This window comes from Oncorhynchus kisutch, linkage group LG2, assembly GCF_002021735.2.
Source record: "Oncorhynchus kisutch isolate 150728-3 linkage group LG2, Okis_V2, whole genome shotgun sequence".
Lineage (NCBI taxonomy): Eukaryota > Metazoa > Chordata > Actinopteri > Salmoniformes > Salmonidae > Oncorhynchus > Oncorhynchus kisutch.
This window is the reverse complement of record NC_034175.2, coordinates 45,742,084-45,765,136: the sequence shown is the minus strand read 5'-3', so window position 1 is coordinate 45,765,136 and position 23,053 is coordinate 45,742,084. Positions and strand designations below refer to the sequence as shown.

Genomic DNA, 23,053 nt, shown 5'->3' with positions numbered 1-23,053 from the left:
TTTTGATTGTGTTAAACCTTGGGTCTGTGCCAAAAGACAGGTTTTCTCATTTGAAAGCTGCAGGACTGATCTAGCAGCCTACACACACACACACACACACACACACACACATACACACACACACACACACACAGACACACACACACACACACACCCTCCCTCCTCCCGCATGGGCCCCTAGGGCTTTTGTAAGCAATACCGACAAGAGCGTTTCCCTTATCTGAGCAGCTGCCGCAGGAAAATCCCAGGATGTGGCCTCTCCCCAGCCCATCCGTCCACTCTAGTCACGCAACGCTGTTAGCGGTGAGAGGGGCCCCCTGAGCACACACCCCCCTGCCTGCCTCTTGGAAAGTGCGCACACAGCACACAAACATAAACACATACAGTACAACACACACACATAAGTGAATGCTAACATGCTCACATAAAGTCATGTCCATCTAGAAACAGACATTAACAAGTACACACACATAATGAACGCTGCTCAGGCTCAAGTCTCTGAACAAGCTCCCAGGCAAACCAAGCTGTGCATCAAACGACCAAACAAATGAAAACAGACTAAATATCAGACCTAATGACAAACACACTGCCTCTACCTACTGTGTAGCCCTGCCGCCTCTCTCACACATAGACAGGCAATCTCTCCAAAACACACAGTGCAAGGCAGGCCAATCCAAGCCAGAATCTGGACGATCCAACATATCCTATTTTTTTGTTGTTGCCCTCCTCACTGTTTGCGTGAGTAAGTGGGCCCTGTGTGTTTTGAGTCTGGTTTTCTTTCCCAGTGCATTGTGTTCTTTCTTCTTCTTTTTTCCATTGTTAACTGCTAGCGTTTATTGCACTGTTATGTGTGGCGGTGCATTGTGCTGTACTGTACGGTTACTGCTCTCCTGTGCTGCTCCTGAGTCCTGGCCCACCACTTGGCTGCCAGACTGGGGAGGTCAGTGGAGTTCCTGAGGCTGAGACGGAGAGGGCTGAGGGGGTCCCACGACCCAGCAGACCCAATCGGGCAAGGCTAGCTCCCCAGTGAACCAGACACAGTGGGGTCAGGAGGGTCAGTGGGAAGGGGGATGTACAGACATCCTCTGGTTGAGGAGCATCCCTGGCTGTCAGTCCTGCAGCCACAAATAATGAACATAATTGAACTGTATGTCCCAGACAGTCCCATGCACTTTGTAGGTTTTCTCTCTCTCTTTTTGTACCATTAAACCAGATTAAACTGGTTTTGTTATCTATTGAGTCAACTAAGAGAGTATAGAACAATTCCAAAGACATCAGTAAATCTACTGATTACAGAAGAACACTGCAGGCCTAATGCTGGAAAAACCACCTCAAAGAAAAACAAACCAGGTTTAATATGCTTCCCCCAATAGGAAACCGTCAGTGTAGTAAACCGTCACGTGCTCTTGTCCTATGGTAACTCCTAAGCTCATTCACTCAGACTGTACAGCACATGAACACACTGTACATTACTACAACAGACATCACTCTTTCTCGCTCTCTCTACTCTCTCCCTCTCTCTCCCCATCTCTCTCTCGCTCTGAAGCTGTTTTGCAGGTCAGAACCTGCTTATCGACTGATGATGCATGCCACTCAGACACCAGGGGGAAACAAACGCTCCATTCAGCTGTGGGGATTTACTCTTTAAACTCACATAGATTGGGTGGGCTCAGGTGGACTGAGCTGTGTGGATTGGGCATGCGTGTATGTGTGTGTGTGTGTGTGTGTGTGTGTGTGTGTGTGTGTGTGTGTGTGTGTGTGTGTGTGTGTGTGTGTGTGTGTGTGTGTGTGTGTGAGTGTGTGTGTGTGTGTGTGTGTGTGTGTGTGTGTGTGGGTGTGTGTGTGTGTGTGTGTGTGTGTGTGTGTGTGTGTCTGTGTGTGTGTGTGTGTGTGTGTGTCTGTGTGTAATGTGTGTGTGTCGGTGTGCGTCATGTAGATTGGGCATGTTTTTAGGAAAAATAAGGAAAGATAATGAGATGGGTCAATTTTGCTAGCATGTGTATATGTTACCAAGTGGAGCCCCCTAGTGGGGGAAGGGGGTGGATGTTGAGATAAATGAGGCTGTGAACAATGAGTCAAGTTTCAGAGGTCTACCAACTTTCTGGGAGCTTTTCAACTTGCTGATGTGGCACTTCACTCACATTGGCAAAGGGGGCACAGGCCCGACACAGCCAAAACAAACAGACAAGCTGAATGCCAGTAGACGAGCTTGGCACACACTGTCCCTCGCTCTTTCGCTCCCTTGAAATGCTGTGCAGTAATAACAAAGTTACAGACTCCCTGCCGTTTCTCGCCCCGGGCGTTGTATGTGCCATTAACAACATAAGCAGTGGGATCTCAGCCTTCCTTTTATGACTGAGGCTGTGCCAAAAGTCGCTTTTTGTAATCCCCTGACTGGAAGTGGTTGTCTTAACAGGCTTTGTAGCTCTCTTGGGAATGTCACACAGTGTTTCAGGTACAGACCAGTGGCGTCTTGTCACTCCCATTTCACAACATCCCCGGTCAATCAACCTCGTTGGTCCGTTGCTTAAATGAAGGGTGATCACAGATTTAAGAGGGGTGCACTCTGTATAGTACGGACAAGACCCTAGAATGTTTGTTGACGTGTACCCACAGATACAGACTGCTAGAGTATGTGAGACTCCTCAAATACTATTGTGAAAATGATTGGCAACTTGAAAGAGTTGTAGAGACAGCATAGAAGGTCTTAGACAGATTTTTTTTTTAAAGTGATCTGAGACATTTGTCTATAAAAGTCTGTGTTCTACGTAATAAAAAAGACATTAACATTTTATTTGTCACATATTTGACTTGGATTATACGATACCTCCCAATATCCACAGGTGGAGTAGCTTTTGATTTTCCTATTGTTAGAAGCACTTCCAACATTTCACTACAGTGGATTTTTTTTTCTTATCAGGCTTTTCCACTGTGGATGAAATGCCACTCCGCAGCCAGAACACTGATCCTGTTAAGAAACCCTTAAAGTATTTTTAAAACAAAACAAATGGTATCATTTGGGCTGTTTAGTACTCTTTCTTCTGAAAGTGTTCCCAGGTAGGGAGAAGCCAGGGAATCGTAATCCAGGAGCCTAAAAGTGATTTACTACACACGGTCAGTCATACACATCCACACGTATCATACCATTCTCATTCTCACATAAACAAATCTGCATACTATAGTTTTTACACATATTTAACCCCTTGCAAAATATTGTATATAATGTGTTATTATTTGTCCTGTTTGGAAACGTCTTTGTTTTTTTATGACAGATTTGTTTCTTTAACCATCTCTCAGAGGAATGCATGGTTGGACTGGTTGTCGCTCATGTTGTCTAAAGAAGAACCCTTTCACAGAGAGAGAGAGAGTATTCACGACTATAATCATTACAACTGCTCGCTTCTATGTAAACATTTAGTTGTCATTAAAATGGGACAGTTGTGAAAGTTATGAAAGCCATATCTGTTTGGCAATCTTAGGAATACCTTCTCTATATGTATTACTGGATATCCTTGTTCATTTTAATTGCGTATCATAGCAGTTGTTTCCCTGAAGCAGGTCCACATAACTGTGAAGCCCCAGAAATATGAGCCGTTGGTTGGTAGCACAGTCCCATATATATCATGAGAAAGGATTTTCGTGGAATTGGTTTCTTTCAAATTCTTTGATTTCAGGGAGTTGTGGTTTGATCTGATATGATATGGAGTATTGAACCCATCAGGTTGGCCTTGTCTTTGACATGGGATGGTATGCCTATAATGTCCACAAGCAAGCTGCAATAAAACCATTTGCTTTTTTGTCTTGCAGCAATGTTACACGGTTCATAAAGCCCTATTATGAAATATGCATAATTCATATTGCAAGGAAAGACATCCTCCTTAAACCTGGTGCCCATCTGTTTTTCACTCCAGTGAAAACATGGCAGGTTGACTTGTTCAACAACAAAATAAGTCTGGATTTTTTTTTTTTTACAGACTAAACATGGATAGCCCATGTTGCTGGTACTTCGACAGATGTGTGCGAACTGGCGTCCAACAATATGTCGTTCAGAGGAAAATAGAAACATTTGAGGTTCAGTCCTGATCATGATTGATGGAATTTCCTCGCAGCACCAGGATTTTCATTTGGGCGATGGCCGGGCTTCAAACCCATTGACCGAGAGCAGCACCATCTCTCATGACGGAATCTTACACAAGCCAGTTGTTTTCACTCAGCGTCACCTAATCCCACTCTGTTTGGCTGTGGTACAGGGACAGGGATGAGAAGAAGAAATACCCTGCAGGGAGAGAAAAGAAATTATAGAAACTGATTATTGTGTCCGGTAGAATCACATAAGCATTGTGTCTTAGAGACAAACTCTGTGTTTCTGTCCAAAAAAGAAAGAGAGGAAGAGGACAGGGGTGGATAAATGGGTAATGACAGAGGAGAGGTGAGGAGGACAGTCCGTAAAGGACAGATAAAGCCAGAAGAGAGAGTGACCTTAAAGAGAGGGATTGGCAGATGAGTGAAGAAGGTGTGAAAGTGGGAAGGAAGCCAGTAGAGCAGGTGAGAGGAGTGGAGAGAGGGAGTTGGGGCAGTCAGAGGGAGATAAAGAGAGAGTGGAAAGGGGGAATTGAGGATACAGTAGTGGGAGGGAGGGAGGTAGGGAGGAGAGAATGAGTGGCAGGCAGAGTGGAAAAATGTGGAAGAGAGAGATGGGCAGGGATGTGAAGGAGGAGTGGTGAGAAAGGGAGTTGGTGTGTTTTACTGAGCGCCAACATATGAGCCCTACTGGAGAACTTGGCTGAGGGAACAAAAACAAAGAAAAAGTGAACCCCAGACTCCCCAGAAACCCCAGAAACCCCAGACTCCCCAGAAAACCCCAGACTCCCCAGAAACCACAAAAACTCCATACTCCCAAGACTCCCCAGAATCCCCAGACTCCCGTGCGTATTGCTTTCAGGATAGCGTGCTGATGTGAGCTTGTTTTTCCCCCCCTCTACCGCCCCCCTCTCCCCCTATCCCTCTCCTCCCCCTCTCTGTCTGCAGCGACCATGAAGAAAAGCAGTGTCCTGTTTCCCAGTGGGAATGGGCTGAACATTAATGGGATGGAAGCCACAACCTTCTCCAAGGGGGACCTACTACTCCAGGTACAATACAGTACAGTACAGACCACTGACTTCACAGAACCAACGCAGACAGACAGACAGACAGACAGACAGACAGACAGACAGACGACAGACAGACAGACAGACAGACAGACAGACAGACAGACAGACAGACAGACAGACAGACAGACAGACAGACAGACAGACAGACAGACAGACAGACAGACAGACAGACAGACAGACAGACAGACAGACAGACAGACAGACAGACAGACAGACAGACAGACAGACAGACAGACAGACAGACAGACAGACAGACAGACAGACAGACAGACAGACAGACAGACAGACAGACAGACAGACAGACAGACAGACAGACAGACAGACAGACAGACAGACAGACAGACAGACAGACAGACAGACAGACAGACAGACAGACAGACAGACAGACAGACAGACAGACAGACAGACAGACAGACAGACAGACAGACAGACAGACAGACAGACAGACAGACAGACAGACAGACAGACAGACAGACAGACAGACAGACAGACAGACAGACAGACAGACAGACAGACAGACAGACAGACAGACAGACAGACAGACAGACAGACAGACAGACAGACAGACAGGGACAGACAGAAGACACAGACAGACAGACAGACAGACAGGACAGACAGGACAGACAGACAGACAGACCAGACCAGACAGGACAGGACAGGACAGACAGACAGGACAGACAGACAGACAGACAGACAGACAGACAGAACAGCCAGACAGACAGACAGACAGACAGACAGACAGGACAGACAGACAGACAGACAGACAGACAGACAGACAGACAGACAGACAGACAGACAGACAGACAGACAGACAGACAGAAGACAGACAGACAGACAGACAGACAGACAGACAGACAGACAGACAGGACAGACAGACAGACAGACAGACAGGACAGACAGACAGACAGACAGACAGACAGACAGACAGACAGACAGACAGACAGACAGACAGACAGACAGACAGACAGACAGACAGACAGACAGACAGACAGACAGACAGACAGAAGACAGCAGACAGACAGACAGACAGACAGACAGACAGGACAGACAGACAGACAGACAGACAGACAGACAGACAGACAGACAGACAGACAGACAGACGACAGACAGACAGACAGACAGACAGACAGACAGACAGACAGACAGACAGACAGACAGACAGACAGACAGACAGACAGACAGACAGACAGACAGACAGACAGACAGACAGACAGACAGACAGACAGACAGACAGACAGACAGACAGACAGACAGACAGACAGACAGACAGACAGACAGACAGACAGACAGACAGACAGACAGACAGACAGACAGACAGACAGACAGACAGACAGACAGACAGACAGACAGACAGACAGACAGACAGACAGACAGACAGACAGACAGACAGACAGACAGACAGACAGACAGACAGACAGACAGACAGACAGACAGACAGACAGACAGACAGACAGACAGACAGACAGACAGACAGACAGACAGACAGACAGACAGACAGACAGACAGACAGACAGACAGACAGACAGACAGACAGACAGACAGACAGACAGACAGACAGACAGACAGACAGACAGACAGACAGACAGACAGACAGACAGACAGACAGACAGACAGACAGACAGACAGACAGACAGACAGACAGACAGACAGACAACAACAGACAGACAGACAGGACAGACAGACAGACAGACAACAGACAGACAGACAGAAGACAGACAGACCAGACAGACAGACAACAGAAACAGAAGAACAGACAGACAGACAGAACAGACAGCCAGGACAGACAGACAACAGACCGACAGAAACAGACAGACAGACAGACAGACAGACAGACAGACAGACAGACAGACGACAGACAGACAGACAGACAGACAGACAGACAGACGACAGCAGACAGACAGACAGACAGACAGACAGACAGACAGACAGGACAGACAGACAGAAGACAGACAGACAGACAGCAGACAGACAGACAGGGACACCAGACAGACAGAAAGGAAGCAGCAACAGACAGAAGCAGACAGACAGACAGACAGACCAGACAGACAGACAGACAGACAGACAGACAGACAGACAGACAGGACAGACGCGGTATTGTGTCAAGAAGCCAGACATTTGTTTATTTGTTTGTTAATCCAGGTGGATTGAGTTATATCCAAGACCACCCATTTAGCACGAAGTTCTGATAGGTGAATATGTTGTCCTGGTGCTTTATGCCAAGGCCTGGTCACGGTTTACTACACTCAACACAGTGAACACTCTCTAGTTCTATAGCACACAGTTTACTACACTCAACACAGTGAACACTCTCTAGTTCTATAGCACACAGTTTACTACACTCAACACAGTGAACACTCTCTAGTTCTATAGCACACGGTTTACTACACTCAACACAGTGAACACTCTCTAGTTCTATAGCACACGGTTTACTACACTCAGCACAGTGAACACTCTCTAGTTCTATAGCACATGGTTTACTACACTCAACACAGTGAACACTAGTTCTATAGCACAAGGTTTACTACACTCAACACAGTGAACACTCTCTAGTTCTATAGCACACGGTTTACTACACTCAACACAGTGAACACTAGTTCTATAGCACACGGTTTACTACACTCAACACAGTGAGCACTCTCTAGTTCTATAGCACAAGGTTTACTACACTCAACACATGACCACTAGTTCTATAGCACACGGTTTACTACACTCAACACAGTGAACACTAGTTCTATAGCACACGGTTTACTACACTCAACACAGTGAACACTAGTTCTATAGCACCCGGTTTACTACACTCAACACAGTGAACACTAGTTCTATAGCACACGGTTTACTACACTCAACACAGTGAACACTCTCTAGTTCTATAGCACACGGTTTACTGCACTCAACACAGTGAACACTCTCTAGCTCTATAGCACACGGTTTACTACACTCAACACAGTGAACACTAGTTCTATAGCACACGGTTTACTGCACTCAACACAGTGAACACTCTCTAGCTCTATAGCACACGGTTTACTACACTCAACACAGTGAACACTCTCTAGTTCTATAGCACACGGTTTACTACACTCAACACAGTGAACACTCTCTAGTTCTATAGCACACGGTTTACTACACTCAACACAGTGAACACTCTCTAGTTCTATAGCACACGGTTTACTACACTCAACACAGTGAACACTCTCTAGTTCTATAGCACACGGTTTACTACACTCAACACAGTGAACACTCTCGTTCTATAGCACACTGTTTACTACACTCAGCACAGTGAACACTCTCTAGTTCTATAGCACACAGTTTACTACACTCAACACAGTGAACACTCTCTAGTTCTATAGCACACGGTTTACTACACTCAACACAGTGAACACTCTCTAGCTCTATAGCACACGGTTTACTACACTCAACACAGTGAACACTCTCGTTCTATAGCACACTGTTTACTACACTCAGCACAGTGAACACTCTCTAGTTCTATAGCACACGGTTTACTACACTCAACACAGTGAACACTCTCTAGCTCTATAGCACACGGTTTACTACACTCAACAAAGTGAACACTCTCTAGTTCTATAGCACACTGTTTACTCACGCTCACATGTCAGGTACACTTTCACACCGGGAGATGAATGGCATGTTTGGGTTTCTTCTCTCACGACGGAGGCTGTTATGATCATCAGTCAATGCTGAGGGATCTGTGAAGGCAGAGCATCAGAGGCAGATAGCAAGTAAACAGGTTGCCAGATTATAATACCGCCAGATAAACAAAATGTCCTCTTCAATGAAGCACTCTAATTGATGTGTTTGTGGATGAGGCTCGACTACAGTGAAAGTGAGAGGACGATCAGCATGTATGTGCGTGCGTGCTTGTGTGCCTGTTGGTTTGTGTATGCGTGCGTGCATGCGCCATCTTTGTGTATGTGTGAGAGTGTGTATATAAGTGAGTGTGTTACTGTTATAACACTGTGTTTTATTCTTCCAGGCTCTGAATGGCTTTGTGCTGGTGGTCACAGCTGAAGGACATGTGTTCTATGCCTCTCCTACTATCCAAGACTACCTGGGCTTCCATCAGGTAACACCTCCAACATCTGTAGCATAACACAACTGCAACATCACATATGTAAACCGTGCTCCTCATCACTGCATAACCTCACCACTTTCTGCCTTTGTAAAAAATAACGACCGGGTGTCGTGCAGATTAATATTGAAATACGAAGGCAAGACATTTGAATGAAGGAAACAGATTAAATCTAGGAAGTAGGGGGATGAAGTGGGCTTTTGTTGAGTTTCTGCTCAGGCTAGTTGAATCCCTTTGAGAATGAATCTCCTAAGAGACAGAGAACCAAAGGCAACATTTGTTGTTAATCAATGTGAGCAAGGCAGTGCACCATCTTTGCTGGAGAGCTACGGCCCACTGCATAACTTGGTAACAATCCAGATTTCCATTTATCATCAAGGAAAGCGAATGTGCAACTCAATGACCTGTTAACTCATCCAAATAGGCAGGTGTTGAAGGAAGCGTCTTGTAGCAAATTTGCAGTTGCGCTTTGCCTTTTTTTCCTGGAAATGATCGTTTGAGAATTCCTTATATAACCATGATCATGACATTCTTTTCCGCAGACGAAGAGAAATCCCATTGTTGTGGAGGTGCTGGTCAACTTCTACTCCCATACTGAGCTATATGATCTATTGTAGCACATGTGCTTTGTGTTAGCCATGCCTTCTGTCATTACTGCTACTGCGTCTATACAGTTCCGCGAAGCCCACAAGAAAGTGACGTATAGCTGGGGTAATGCTTTGATCCTTTTGTCATTGCTGCCGCAAACATATAGTAAGATTACAGACTTACAACTCAGTACTGAGGCATACATTTTCAAACGTATGTTGCGAACTCTATGGCCTATGTTATAGTAACTTGCAACTGAGCATAAGGTACATACAGTAGAGACAGGACAAGGATGTCTTTCAAACCAAAAGAGATCACAGATGATGCTTCCATATGAACTGCAGTTATGACAGCTATGACTGCATTCTGTTGTGCGATGAAAATAGTTTGCTTGAATAATCCTACTAGCTTGACAGTTATTGACCTCCTCATCCAATATATATATATATATATATATATATATATATATATATATATATATATATATATATATATAGTATTGAGTCTATTCAGTGTTGACAGGTAACTATGATGCCCCACTGAGAGGGATGCCAGTCTTAATACAATCCGTTGGAGTTTAGCACAACAAACACACACAGAGCTTACTTCTGCCACAAATTAGAAGTCTTTATAGTAGTTGGATTATATTTAGAGTTACAGTTCGCACGAAGCCTTTCGCATTGGTTTTCAGTAGAAATTCATTCAAAATACAGGTCACTGCCAAAATCAAGGAAGTACTTGACTATTGAGAGATACAAAGTATATTGAAAGCAGATGCTTCCACACAGGTGAGTTAATTAAGCAATTAAAACACACCATCATGTTTAGGGTCACGTATAAAAATGCCCAGTTGCCCATTATTTTGGCTACCATGGTAAGAAGAAGAGATCTCAGTGAGTTTGAAAAAGGGGTTTCAAAGGAGCATCGGGAGTTTAAAGGATGTGTGTGTGTGTGTGTGTCTCGATCACCAGATCTCAACCCATTTGAACAATTATGGGAGATTCTGGAGCGGCACCTGAGACCACGTTTTCTACCACCATAAATAAAACAAATGAGGGAATTTCTTGTGGAAGAATGGTGTTGCGTACCTCCAATAGAGTTCCAGACACTTGAAGAATCTATGCCAAGGCCGATTAAACCCGTTCTCTCGGCTCGTGGTGGCCCAACGCCCTATTAAAACACTTTATGTTGGTGTTTCCTTTATTTTGACAGTTACCTGTATATCAGTGCCATCTGACAATGTGATGTTACTTTGTTGGTTTGAAGAGTACACTATGGCTTTGACCACAAACCGCATTGTTCCTCTTGTTCTGAAGAGAGCGCCAGAATTCTGAATTCTAAGTGAATCCGAGGAAACCAGAAACAAACAGTGTCCAGGACCCACTTTAGTCTTGTGGCTTCAGGGTTTGTTTGCTTAATAACAGACATAAGCTGAGCTCCATTACATTGCCGTTATAGTTTCTCAGTGGTGGGCAGCACAGTTGCATTTCCTATTTTAGGTCCTTCTTAAGGCTCCTATTAGTTGTCCATTCCAGCGGAGGCCAGACTACTTGTGAAGTACACATGTCATTAAGTAACCCTGAAATGGCCTGTAGACACCATTATTATTATGTGTCTATCATAATAATCGAGACTACAGCCATAGTCATAAACTACACCCAAAGGAAAACCATTAAAAAACGATATTTTGGTATTTGTTTCATTAGTCCATTGTTGACATAGTCCCAAAATGTTTTGCATGTCAGCAATCAAGTTTTCAAGATATATAACCTTCAAAATACATAAATAAAGCTGTAATGAAGCATCATACCGGCTGTATTTCTGTATTTTGAAAGTTTTACACTGAGTGTACAAAACATTAGGAACACCTTCCTAATATTGAGTTGCACCCTCTTTAGCCCTCAGAACAGCCTCAAACCTTCTGTACAAGGTGTCCAAAGCGTTCCACAGGGATACTGGCCCATGTTGACTCCAATGCTTCCTACAGTTGTGTCAAGTTGCCTGGATGTCCTTGGGGTGGTGGACCATTCTTGATACACACAGGAAACTGTTAAGCATGAAAAACCCAGCAGCGTGGCAGTTCTTGACACACTCACACTGGTGCGCCTGGCACCTACTACCATATCCTGTTTTAAGGCACTTGAGTATTTCGTCTTGCCCATTCCCCATCTGAATGGCACACTTACACAATCCATTTCTCAATTGTTTTAAAGCTTAAAAATCCTTCTTTAACCTGTCTCCTCTTCATCTACACTGATTGAAGTGGGTATAACAGGTGACATCAACAAGGGATCATAGCTTTCACCTGGATTCACCTGGTCAGTCTATGTCGAGGAACCAGCAGGTGTTCCTAATGTTTTATACAATCGGTATATAAATTGAAAACTTGATTTCTGACATGCAAAACAATTTGGGACTATATCAACAATGGACCAATGAAACAAATACCAAAATATAGTTTTTGCAGTGGAATTGTCTTTTAACTTTGATAGAGTACAATCGTTGAGTTTGCCCTCTCTCTTTGTCTGTCTGTAGTCAGACGTGGTTCACCAGAGTGTGTTTGAGCTGATCCACACAGACGACAGAGCCATGTTCAGAAGACAGCTTCACTTTGCCCTCAACCCCAAGCCCTTTGACCCAGAGCAGGGAGGAGACGGTGAGTGATCTGGAGGGAATGGTTTGTGGCAAGTTTGGGTCGTTTTTTTTCAGTGAATTCTTGTGTAAGTCATCGATTGATGTCAATGGAAGCCTGTTCAAGCTGGGTGTGTATATTTCAAGTTAAGTTTTGCCCCATGTTTTTGATGATAAGCTCTCATTATACAATCTTTCACCCTGTTTTTTATGTTCAGGCATGGCAAGCAGCAGTGACATCACCAGGAACATTGTGACCTATAACCCTGAGCAGCTCCCCCCAGAGAACTCCTCCTTCCTGGAGAGGAACTTTGTGTGTCGCTTCCGCTGCCTCCTGGACAACTCCTCTGGCTTCCTGGTGAGTCTCTCATCTATAGGGCTGTAGAGAAAACATCCACTTTGTACTGTCACCAGAAAGTACTTCATACACTTTATTGTGTCCAAAGAACTAGGGTTGCAAAGCTACCGATCATTTACCAAAGTTAGTAGAAACTTCAGTCATTTTGGTAAAAAACAGAACCTCTATGGCAATCTATTGTAACTTTGGTAATTTATACTTGAATAACTTAAAATAACTTTGGGGCGGCAGGTAACCTCGTGGTTAGAGCGTTGGACTAGTAACCGAAATGTTGCAAGATCGAATCCCTGAGCTGACAGGGTAAAAATCTGTCATTCTGCCCCTGAACAAGACCCACTGTTCCTAGGTTGTCATTGTAAATAAGAATTTGTTGTTAACTGTCTTGCCTAGTTAAATAAAGGTCAAAAAATAAAAATCTTCATATATAGTATAATTTTTTAAATATCTGTGTCCATATTGTCCATGGGTTTCTAGTAGAAAGACCATATGGTTTAAGAGAATATAGTCTAATTAATGAAAAGTATACAGTGGGGCAAAAAAGTATTTAGTCAGCCACCAATTGTGCAAGTTCTCCCACTTAAAAAGATGAGAGAGGCCTGTAATTTTCATTATAGGTACACTTCAACTATGACAGACAAAATTAGAAAAAAAATATCCAGAAAATTACATTGTAGGATTTTTAATAAATCTATTAGCAAATTATGGTGGAAAATAAGTATTTGGTCACCTACAAACAAGCAAGATTTCTGGCTCTCACAGACCTATAACTTCTTCTTTAAGAGGCTCCTCTGTCCTCCACTCGTTACCTGTATTAATTGCACCTGTTTGAACTTGTTATCAGTATAAAAGACACCTGTCCACAACCTCAAACAGTCACACTCCAAACTCCACTATGGCCAAGACCAAAGTGCTGTCAAAGGACACCAGAAACAAAATTGTAGACCTGCACCAGGCTGGGAAGACTGAATCTGTAATAGGTAAGCAGCTTGATTTGAAGAAATCAACTGTGGGAGCAATTATTAGGAAATGGAAGACATACAAGACCACTGATAATCTCCCTTGATCTGGGGCTCCACGCAAGATCTCACCCTGTGGGGACAAAATGATCACAAGAAAGGTGAGCAAAAATCCCAGAACCACACGGGGGGACCTAGTGAATGACCTGCAGAGAGCTGGGACCAAAGTAACAAAGCCTACCATCAGTAACACACTATGCCGCCAGGGACTCAAATCCTGCAGTGCCAGACGTGTCCCTCTGCTTAAGCCAGTACATGTCCAGGCCCGTTTGACGTTTGCCAGAGAGCATTTGGATGATCCAGAAGAAGATTGGGAGAATGTCATATGGTCAGATGAAACCAAAATATAACTTTTTGGTAAAAACTCAACTCGTCGTGTTTAGAGGACAAAGAATGCTGAGTTGCATCCAAAGAACACCATATCTACTGTGAAGCATGGGGGTGGAAACATCATGCTTTGAGGCTGTTTTTCTGCAAAGGGACCAGGACGACTGATCCGTGTAAAGGAAAGAATGAATGGGGCCATGTATCGTGAGATTTTGAGTGAAAACCTCCTTCCATCAGCAAGGGCATTGAAGATGAAACGTGGCTGGGTCTTTCAGCATAACAATGATCCCAAACACACCGCCCGGGCAACGAAGGAGTGGCTTTGTAAGAAGCATTTCAAGGTCCTGGAGTGGCCTAGCCAGTCTCCAGATCTCAACGCCATAGAAAATCTTTGGAGGGAGTAGAAAGTCCATGTTGCCCAGCAACAGACCCAAAACATCACTGCTCTAGAAGAGATCTGCATGGAGGAATGGGCCAAAATACCAGCAACAGTGTGTGAAAACCTTGTGAAGACTTACAGAAAACGTTTGACCTCTGTCATTGCCAACAAAGGGTATATAACAACGTATTGAGATAAACTTTTGTTATTGACCAAATACTTATTTTCCACAATAATTGGCAAATAAATTCATAAAAAATCCTTTAATGTGATTTTCTGGAGAAAAAAAATCTCATTTTGTCTGTCATAGTTGAAGTGTACGTATGATGAAAATTACAGGCATCTCATCTTTTTAAGTGGGAGAACTTGCACAATTGGTGGCTAACTAAATACTTTTTTGCCCCACTGTATATTAATCGACAATGGCATTATTTTCAATTATAAAATCGTACAATGATTGACTTTTTCACCAAATATTGAAAACAAATACATATTGACATACAGTACATTGTAGAATAATAGTGAAGACATCAAAACTATGAAATAACACATATGGAATCATGTAGTAAACAAACAAGATTCTTCAACGTTGCCACCCTTTGCCTTGACAGCTTTGCACACTCTTGGCATTCTCTCAACCAGCTTCACCTGGAATGCTTTTCCAACCATCTTGTCAGAGTTCCCACATATGCTGAGCACTTGTTGGCTACTTTTCCTTCACTCTGCGGTCCAACTCATCCCAAACCATCTCAATTGGGTTGATGTTGGGTGATTGTGGAGGCCAGGTCATCTGATGCAGCACTCCATCACACTCCTTCTTGGTCAAATAGCCCTTACACAGCCTGGAGGTGTGTTGGGTCATGTCCTGTTGAAAACAATTGATCATTCCACTAAGAACAAACCAGATGGCATGGCGTATCGCTGCAGAATGCTGGTTCAGTGTGCCTTGAATTTTAAATATATCACAGACAGTATTTCCAGCAAAGCACCCCCACACCATCACATCACCTCCTCCGTGCTTCACAGTGGGAACCACACATGCAGAGATCATCCGTTCACCCACTCTGCTTCTCACAAAGACATGGTGGTTTGAACCAAAAATCTCACTGGTCTAATGTCCATTGCTCGTGTTTCTTGGCCCAAGCAAGCCTCTTCTTGTTATTGGTGTCCTTTAGTAGTGGTTTCTTTGCAGCAATTCGACCATAAAGGCCTGAGTCACACAGTCCCCTATGAACAGTTGAGCAGCAGAGGTAAATATAGGTCTTCCTGTGGCGGGCATCATGAGAGCCAGTTTCATCATAGCGCTTGATGGTTTTTGCGACTGCACTTGAATAAACTTTCAAAGTTTTTAAAATGTTCCGGATTGACTGACCTTCATGTCTTAAAGTAATGATGGACTGTCGTTTCTGTTTGCTTATTTGAGCTGTTCTTGCCATAAAATGGACTTGGTCTTTTACCAAATAGGGCTATCTTCTGTATACCATCCCTACCTTGTCACAACATTGATTGATTCAAACACATTAAGAAGGAAAGAAATTCCACAAATTGACTTTTAACAAGGCACACCTGTTGATTGAAATGCATTCCACGTGACTACCTCATGAAGCTGGTTGATAGAATGCCAAGAGTGTGCAAAGCTGTCGTTAAGGCAAAGGGTCTCACATTTAACATTCCACAATGTAGAATAATAGTAAACATAAAGAAAAACCCTGGAATGAGTATGTGTGCCCAAACTGGTACTGTAGTAAAATAAATAAATAAGTCTGTAAAAAAAAAAGATGAAGGATATATCATGCTGAAAGCCTCATATTAAAAACACCAATGTTATTCACTAAAAGTTGATGGTTTATATTTAGGATAATGTTTAACAGCTTTGTTATTCTATTTTTTGTGTGTAAATAATCTTATTGAATTATTTTATATATTTGACATGTGATTCGGCCAGATAGAGAGGGCCAGTCATAATTACAGAAACTAGTGATAATCTGAAGTACCCAAAAGGGCCACTAGATGTCTTGTGATGGATTACATAAAATCCTTGAAAGTTACCAGAATTCTGGTAGTTTACTGGTAAGCTTTGAAAGTTTCCAGTAATATACCCTCCCTTTGCTACCCTAATAATAACACATACCAGCACCGTTGATCAATATGACAGTGTACAGTGAGTGATGGATCTTGGCAAAGTTTGGCTAAACTTTTTATACAGTCACCAGGCAAGTTTCTGAGTCTAACATCCTTTGTTCTCCTCATATTCAGGCTCTGAACTTCCAGGGGCGTCTCAAGTTCCTCCATGCCCAGAGCATGCTGGGGGATGACGGGACACGCAGCCAGCCCAACCTGGGCCTGTTCACCATCGCCACCCCTGTCCAAAACCCGTCCATTTTGGAGATCAGAACTAAGACAATCTTCTTCCAGACCAAACACAAGCTCGACTTCACCCCCATGGGTGTTGATGCCAGGTGACTCTAAAGGCCTGAAACTAGTTCTCACTGGGTCCCCAAAAAGTTGGAAGCTTTGGCCTACATTTAGGAAAGATGTATGATAGTATTTAACCTGTGCCTTGATCAAATGTATGACTTTTAAAAAATTATTGTCACAATTTCACTTATATATTCAACATGTTTGAGGGATGACTTCACAGGTGAACATGTGTTATGTGCTGTACTTTCCACTAATGCTCATATGGTGTGACCTGTCTTGTCATCTCTCTACAGGGGGAAGGTTGTCCTGGGCTACTCAGAGATGGAGTTGTGTATGAGAGGCTCTGGTTATCAGTTCATCCATGCAGCTGATATGATGTACTGCGCAGACAACCATGTCAGAAGTAGGTTTTCTTCATCCTTTATAATAACTCTTTATTTGTTTGATCAATATTTTTTTGCAGATTTATCTAATGCTATGAATCTTCTTCTCTCAGTGATTAAGACAGGAGAGAGTGGTCTGACTACGTTCAGACTGCTTCAGAAGACTGGGTGCTGGGTCTGGGTCCAGGCCAATGCCAGGCTCGTCTACAAAGGAGGAAGACCTGACTTCATCATCGCACGCCAGAGAGCTTTGCTGTGAGTTATCTGCAATATGTCTGTATCATAATTTTTTATTGTTTCTCAAAATATATGATTGCATATTCATTCATTCAGTCATTCATACATATGATACAGTAATTCCGAGGGAGAGGAGCATTTACACCAGAGGAAGATGCAGCTGCCCTTCAGCTTCACCACCGGGGAGGCCCTGCTGTACGAGACCGGCCCCACTCTGGATGCCACTGAGTTCCAAACCAACTCCCCCAAAATCCGCAAGGTGGAGTCTCTGGACCCCCAGTCTCTGCTGGGCTCCTTACTGAAGCAAGATGAGTCCGTCTACACTCAGCCCCAGGAGCCTCAGCTACCCATAGACCAGGCATTCATGGACAGCCGAGCGCTCACCAATGTGGCCTGTAACTCCTGGCAGAGTAGCATGGAGCCCCAGGGGCCGGACGGGGATGATGATGGTGACGGCCCCAGTGAAGTGAAGCAGAAGGGGGCGGTGGTGGCCATGATAGACGCCCTGGAGAAGATGGCACGAGATGGGGACCTGTGTGAGGCGCTGCAGGGGCTGGACGTGGACACGGCCGAGCTGATGGAGTGGGAGAGTGCCCTCCTCAGGCTGAGCCAGGAATCCAACGGGACTGGGGGCGGGGATACCTCCCCGGAGCTGGATGACATCATGACCAATGACATCTTCTCTTACGTGGAGGAAGCCTTGTTCAAGGAGAGCAGCGAGGGGAGCGGTAACCAGCCCAACTGCTCCATTATGGTCAACAACAACCCTAACCTAAACCTGTTCACAGAGGTGTTTAACAACAACAACCAGGATGGACCATTCACAGGAATGGTCAGCCCTACAGGTGTAGGACAGTGCAAGCCCGGGTTGCTTGACAGCCGCAGCTTTATCCATAATGGCTCCCCAGTGAACAGTCTAAATGGTCAGGTAACAGGCAATGGACCAGATGGTTTGGCAGGACAGAACCAGGAAGGCCCACACCAGGTGTTCAACAGCACCCAGAGGCTCTCCCACTTTGGCCCCCAGATCCCTCAGATGGACCTGAACATCCCCACCCTGCAGCAGCTACAGCTCAATGACATCTTCGCCCCCTCTCTGGAGCTCCCTGAGCTCAGTATCCCACACAGCTCAGGCCAGAACGGGGCTGTTACATTTTGCACCAACATGGCTGGATCCTGTGCTCAGGCACCAAACAACCACATGGGAAGCCCTCAGGGTATCACTGGCCAGGTCCACTCTAACCAGCCACCTCCACAGTTTTTCACTCATAATGGCTTGCCAGCTACAATGGCACCAAACGGACCACAACAGATCTCTGTTCCACAGTCCAACCATGTAGCACCTAGTCTGGTGGATGGCTGGGCATCCATGATTCCCAGTAATGCCTTTGTTTCACCCCAGATTGAATCTAGCAATCTCAATCTATCTAATCCCCTTCCGACTGCTTGCCTTCAGGGAAACAGTGCACCATTTCAGTCACTCAAAATCCAGAGAGTTCAGCAGTGGCCCCAGAACCAGCAGCAGCTGCCACCCCCAGCCAGCACAATACAGAATGGAATAATGGCAAATGGACACACATTCATCCCTGACTGTCACAGTCAAGACACAGAGACGCAAAGAGTCCCTCTCACAGGCCTTTGGCCACAGAACCCCAACAGACTGTACCACCAAACTCAGCATGGGGTATTGGCCAATGGCCAGCCTGCTCCAACCAGTAGCTGCATGTTTGAGAACATCTCACCCCCCCTACCTAATGGAAATAGCCACGTGGATGGCACCAGGCTGGCCCCCACGTTGTCTGTATGCCAGAGTAGGATGGTGGACCCCCAGGACCAGAGTCCTCCACAGGGCTCTTGCTACTTCCAGTGGGGCCCCAGTGAGCCGGTGGTTGGCACGTCAGCTGTCATCCAGGACAGCGCCAGCACCAGCCCCCCGTCTCGCCCGCTGGTGGCCAACATAACCACCCCTGAGGGCCTACTGGCCATGCAGCAGTACCTGGCTGGATGCAGCGGAGTCGGACAGACACAGGTAACTAAGCACCCTCTCGTCCTCTGCTGCTACTGTTATGGATGGAGCAGTGATTTTTTTCCTTACCAAATGAACTGGTTTCACGCAGATAGGAAAACTCAGGGCACTAAATAGTTATGAAGTAATTTCTTGATAGGAATCATTTTTACTTTATGATATGAAACTTTATGAAACAAGCCAGGCATCTGATTCTATCTTTTGTCATACTTTTTCCCCAACAGATTCCAAGCCTCCCTGTCATAGACAGCAATGGAATATTCTCTTTACCACCCCTTGTAAATGGATCCATGTGCTTTACAGAGCACAACCAAATCAACTATTGCAACTTCTAAACATGCGTCACATTGCCTTACGAGGTACAAATGGTGGACAGAGAGAGGAGGAAGCCATCCGTGAATCTATTCATCCTTCCATGAATCTATTCATCCCTTCCATCTGTACGCTTTCATAGACAACCCTCTGCCTTAAGAGATGTCTCAGTGAGGGTGTTGTGAAGACAAGCCATCCCCTCATCATGTGTGGTCAAACACACCATCCCATCTCCCCATATCAGTGTTTGCAGTAAATACAAGGTCTCCTTTAATTACCCCTTGTCACTTCTGTCAGCAATGGAACAAAAAGCGGCAACTTCAAATTGAACTGGTTTTCTTTGTGTTTTTGCATTGTCTTCTGTTTTGTTTGCTGACGCCGTGCCTTTGTTTTTATTACTGTGTAACAACCATTTCTGTCACAACTTGTTTGTTTAATTGCCTTCAATGATATGAATGAAGTATGATTCCTCACTAGTGCATTTGGCTGCCGTTATAATGGCTGGCGTTACATGGCTTTTTAAGGTCATGACCAATTCCCAAAGTGATATTCTCATGAAGCAAAGCCGTATTCATTTTTTTTCAAACGTTTGTTTCTTGTGCACTTACATTATAGTCGGATGGTGATAGGACACCATTCAAGTTTTCACTCATGGGAAAACAAAACAAAATACTAATGTTGTACACAAAAATAAAGTCATAACAAACATTTTTGTATGGAGTGTAAAATACAGAAATTTTATCTATATTCTTATATAAAGACATTATGTAAAACGATGTGAGTGCACTTGTGTTTATGACTGTGATGAATATGACTATGTTTACAGTGTGTGTGTGCAAAGGCGTCCGTGTGTGTTTGTGTTCTCTTCTTCTGGAGAGTGAATGAAGCAGTGTACAAATGTCCCGTGGAACTCAGTTGTTAGAGCATGGCACTTGCAACGCCAGGGTTGTGGGTTTGATTCCCAAGGGGGACCAGTATGAAAATGTATGGACTCAATACTGTAAGTCGCTCTGGACAAGAGCATCTGCTAAATTACTCAAATGTAAATGTACTAATAGACATTCTGAGGAAAAGATTATGTATTTCTTTGAAAGGTCTGCATTGGTTGCAGAGTAGGCAGTATGACTAACCATGCAAGGCATGTGCTTTCAGATGATACCCCTTGTAATGCTATTGGTATCCAAATGTCATTACAGTTTGACAATACTCTGATGCAGTATGTCGATAATGTTATATCAATGGTAGTAAACCCTTTGTTTGTTTTTCTTTGCTTTTGTTTTATTTTGGTATTATCTAAACTTCACTAAGCCATACGCTAACTTCTTATTGTCATAATACTAACTGTGGAGGAATGCGGGCCCTAATGCTGCATTTATAAGAGACGCAGAAGTCCTATAAGGACTAGTATAGTAACCATAGTTACTACAGACATGGGAATAGAAGTTGAACTTCCCACGAGGCTGCCATGATGACTCCGCATATTCAACAAATGGAACTCCATGTCAGTCAATGATTGACAGTAAGTCGGCAGATCCTCCCAATTTAAATGTCCCCTGACACTGAAGGCTCCCGTCATTACTCATCTCTTGTCTCCCTCAGAGGGCTCTGAGACTAAATCAATATGGCCACCCACCTTTCATTTCCTTTGACCTACTTCCTCATTCTGCTCATATGACAGGGCAAGATAGATGAGAGGAATATGGAGGAAACTAAACCCGGCCAACTAGAGGGCCTCTCCTGCCAAACTGCTCTCACCATTTCAGCTCGCTCAGCTCAGTAAGGCAGAGGAAAGTACATATAGTAAAGGGAGCTATTCTATGTATTGGGTATATTCACATTTAGTTTTGGCTTTTAAAATTGTATTTAGTAATTGTTCCTGTTGCTTTAACCAGCTGATATACAAGCTTTCAAAGTGCCTGCCTTGAAATGTTGATCAAGTTTCTCGTATCAAAGCGTATATAAAAGAAAGGGAAGGGTATGCTATACAGTATACTGTATATTAGCCCTGAGCCATGTAGCTATTCTTTAAGCGCACTCTTCAACAGTCTTCAACATCAGGCAGTTGCAGAGTTCAGCATCAATATATTATGAATATTTACATTTTTGCATTTGTTGGTTGTATGTTTGTTTATTTGTATGTTTTGTTATTATGTCTAGTGGCCTTACAACATCTGTTAGACAGGTATTCTCTTTGTAAGCCTTTATTTCCACAGAAATATATAATTTAGTGTAGTTCACTTGTATTTAGCCAAGTATAGTGTATGCAATGTATTGATAATTACCAACTTACTTGTTACCATTTGTTTCTTAATTGTACAATTCAATTTCATATTAAAAATATTCCTAATAACTTACTGCTGTGTTACTTGGTCATTGTTAAAGTGAAATACTCCTGTTAGCCACTGGAGGGTGCATCTCTTCACTGTTGACTGAATAACAATCATCTCACTGGCCTATGTAAACAGTGCAATGAGAAGACACATGACTCATGTTTAGGATTTCCTCTAGGGAATGGGGATACCTAGTCAGTCGCTCAATTGAATGTATTCAACCAAAATGTTATCTGGCCCCTCTGAATCAGAGAGGTGCGGGGGGGCTGCCTTTATCGACGTCATCAATGCCCGGGGAGCAGTTGTTGGGGGTTAACTGCCTTACTTACTCAAGGGCAGAACGGCAGATTTTTCCACCGAGCTGTCTCTGGGTTTTGAACCAATGACCTTCCAGTTACTGGCCCACTAGGCTTTCTGCCGCTATAGTACAGCCACAAAAATGGCCTATATCGTATCAAATTGAGTCTTAATTTTAGGTTTGAGGCATAAGGTTAGCAGTGTGGCTACGGTTAGGGTTAAGGTTAAGTTTAAAATACAGGTTAAATTAACCTTAATCATAAGGTTAAGTTTAAAATACAATTTTAAGAAAATAGATTTTAGAAATAGGCAGGGTTTAGGACATTGTGGCTGTAATAACTAGTGATGACCTGTGCTTAGAGCTAAAACAAATCTAGACTCAGCTAGAGGAAAGTAAGGACACAAACTGTGGCGCCCAACAGATTCCTTAAATGCTCTGACAAACAGACAGACCACCAACGCTTTAAATACACAGATGTTAAATCAACTGTAACTGAAGGTGTTCCTGAAT

At 43.9% G+C, this 23,053-nt stretch overlaps 1 protein-coding gene across 1 annotated transcript in view; it reads left to right on the top strand.

The window, feature by feature from the left end:
- The window catches only part of LOC109867252 (aryl hydrocarbon receptor), a 50,013-nt gene extending 27,744 nt beyond the window's left edge, over window positions 1-22,269 (top strand). The window contains exons 3-11 of the mRNA XM_020456311.2: window positions 5,029-5,129; window positions 9,142-9,231; window positions 12,361-12,481; window positions 12,675-12,814; window positions 16,793-16,995; window positions 17,251-17,360; window positions 17,454-17,595; window positions 17,695-19,606; window positions 19,828-22,269. Of these exons, the coding sequence (XP_020311900.1) occupies window positions 5,029-5,129; window positions 9,142-9,231; window positions 12,361-12,481; window positions 12,675-12,814; window positions 16,793-16,995; window positions 17,251-17,360; window positions 17,454-17,595; window positions 17,695-19,606; window positions 19,828-19,938 (2,930 nt within the window). The 3' untranslated portion in view covers window positions 19,939-22,269. The remainder of the gene's footprint in view (window positions 1-5,028; window positions 5,130-9,141; window positions 9,232-12,360; window positions 12,482-12,674; window positions 12,815-16,792; window positions 16,996-17,250; window positions 17,361-17,453; window positions 17,596-17,694; window positions 19,607-19,827) is intronic.
- Window positions 22,270-23,053: the final 784 nt, after the last annotated feature.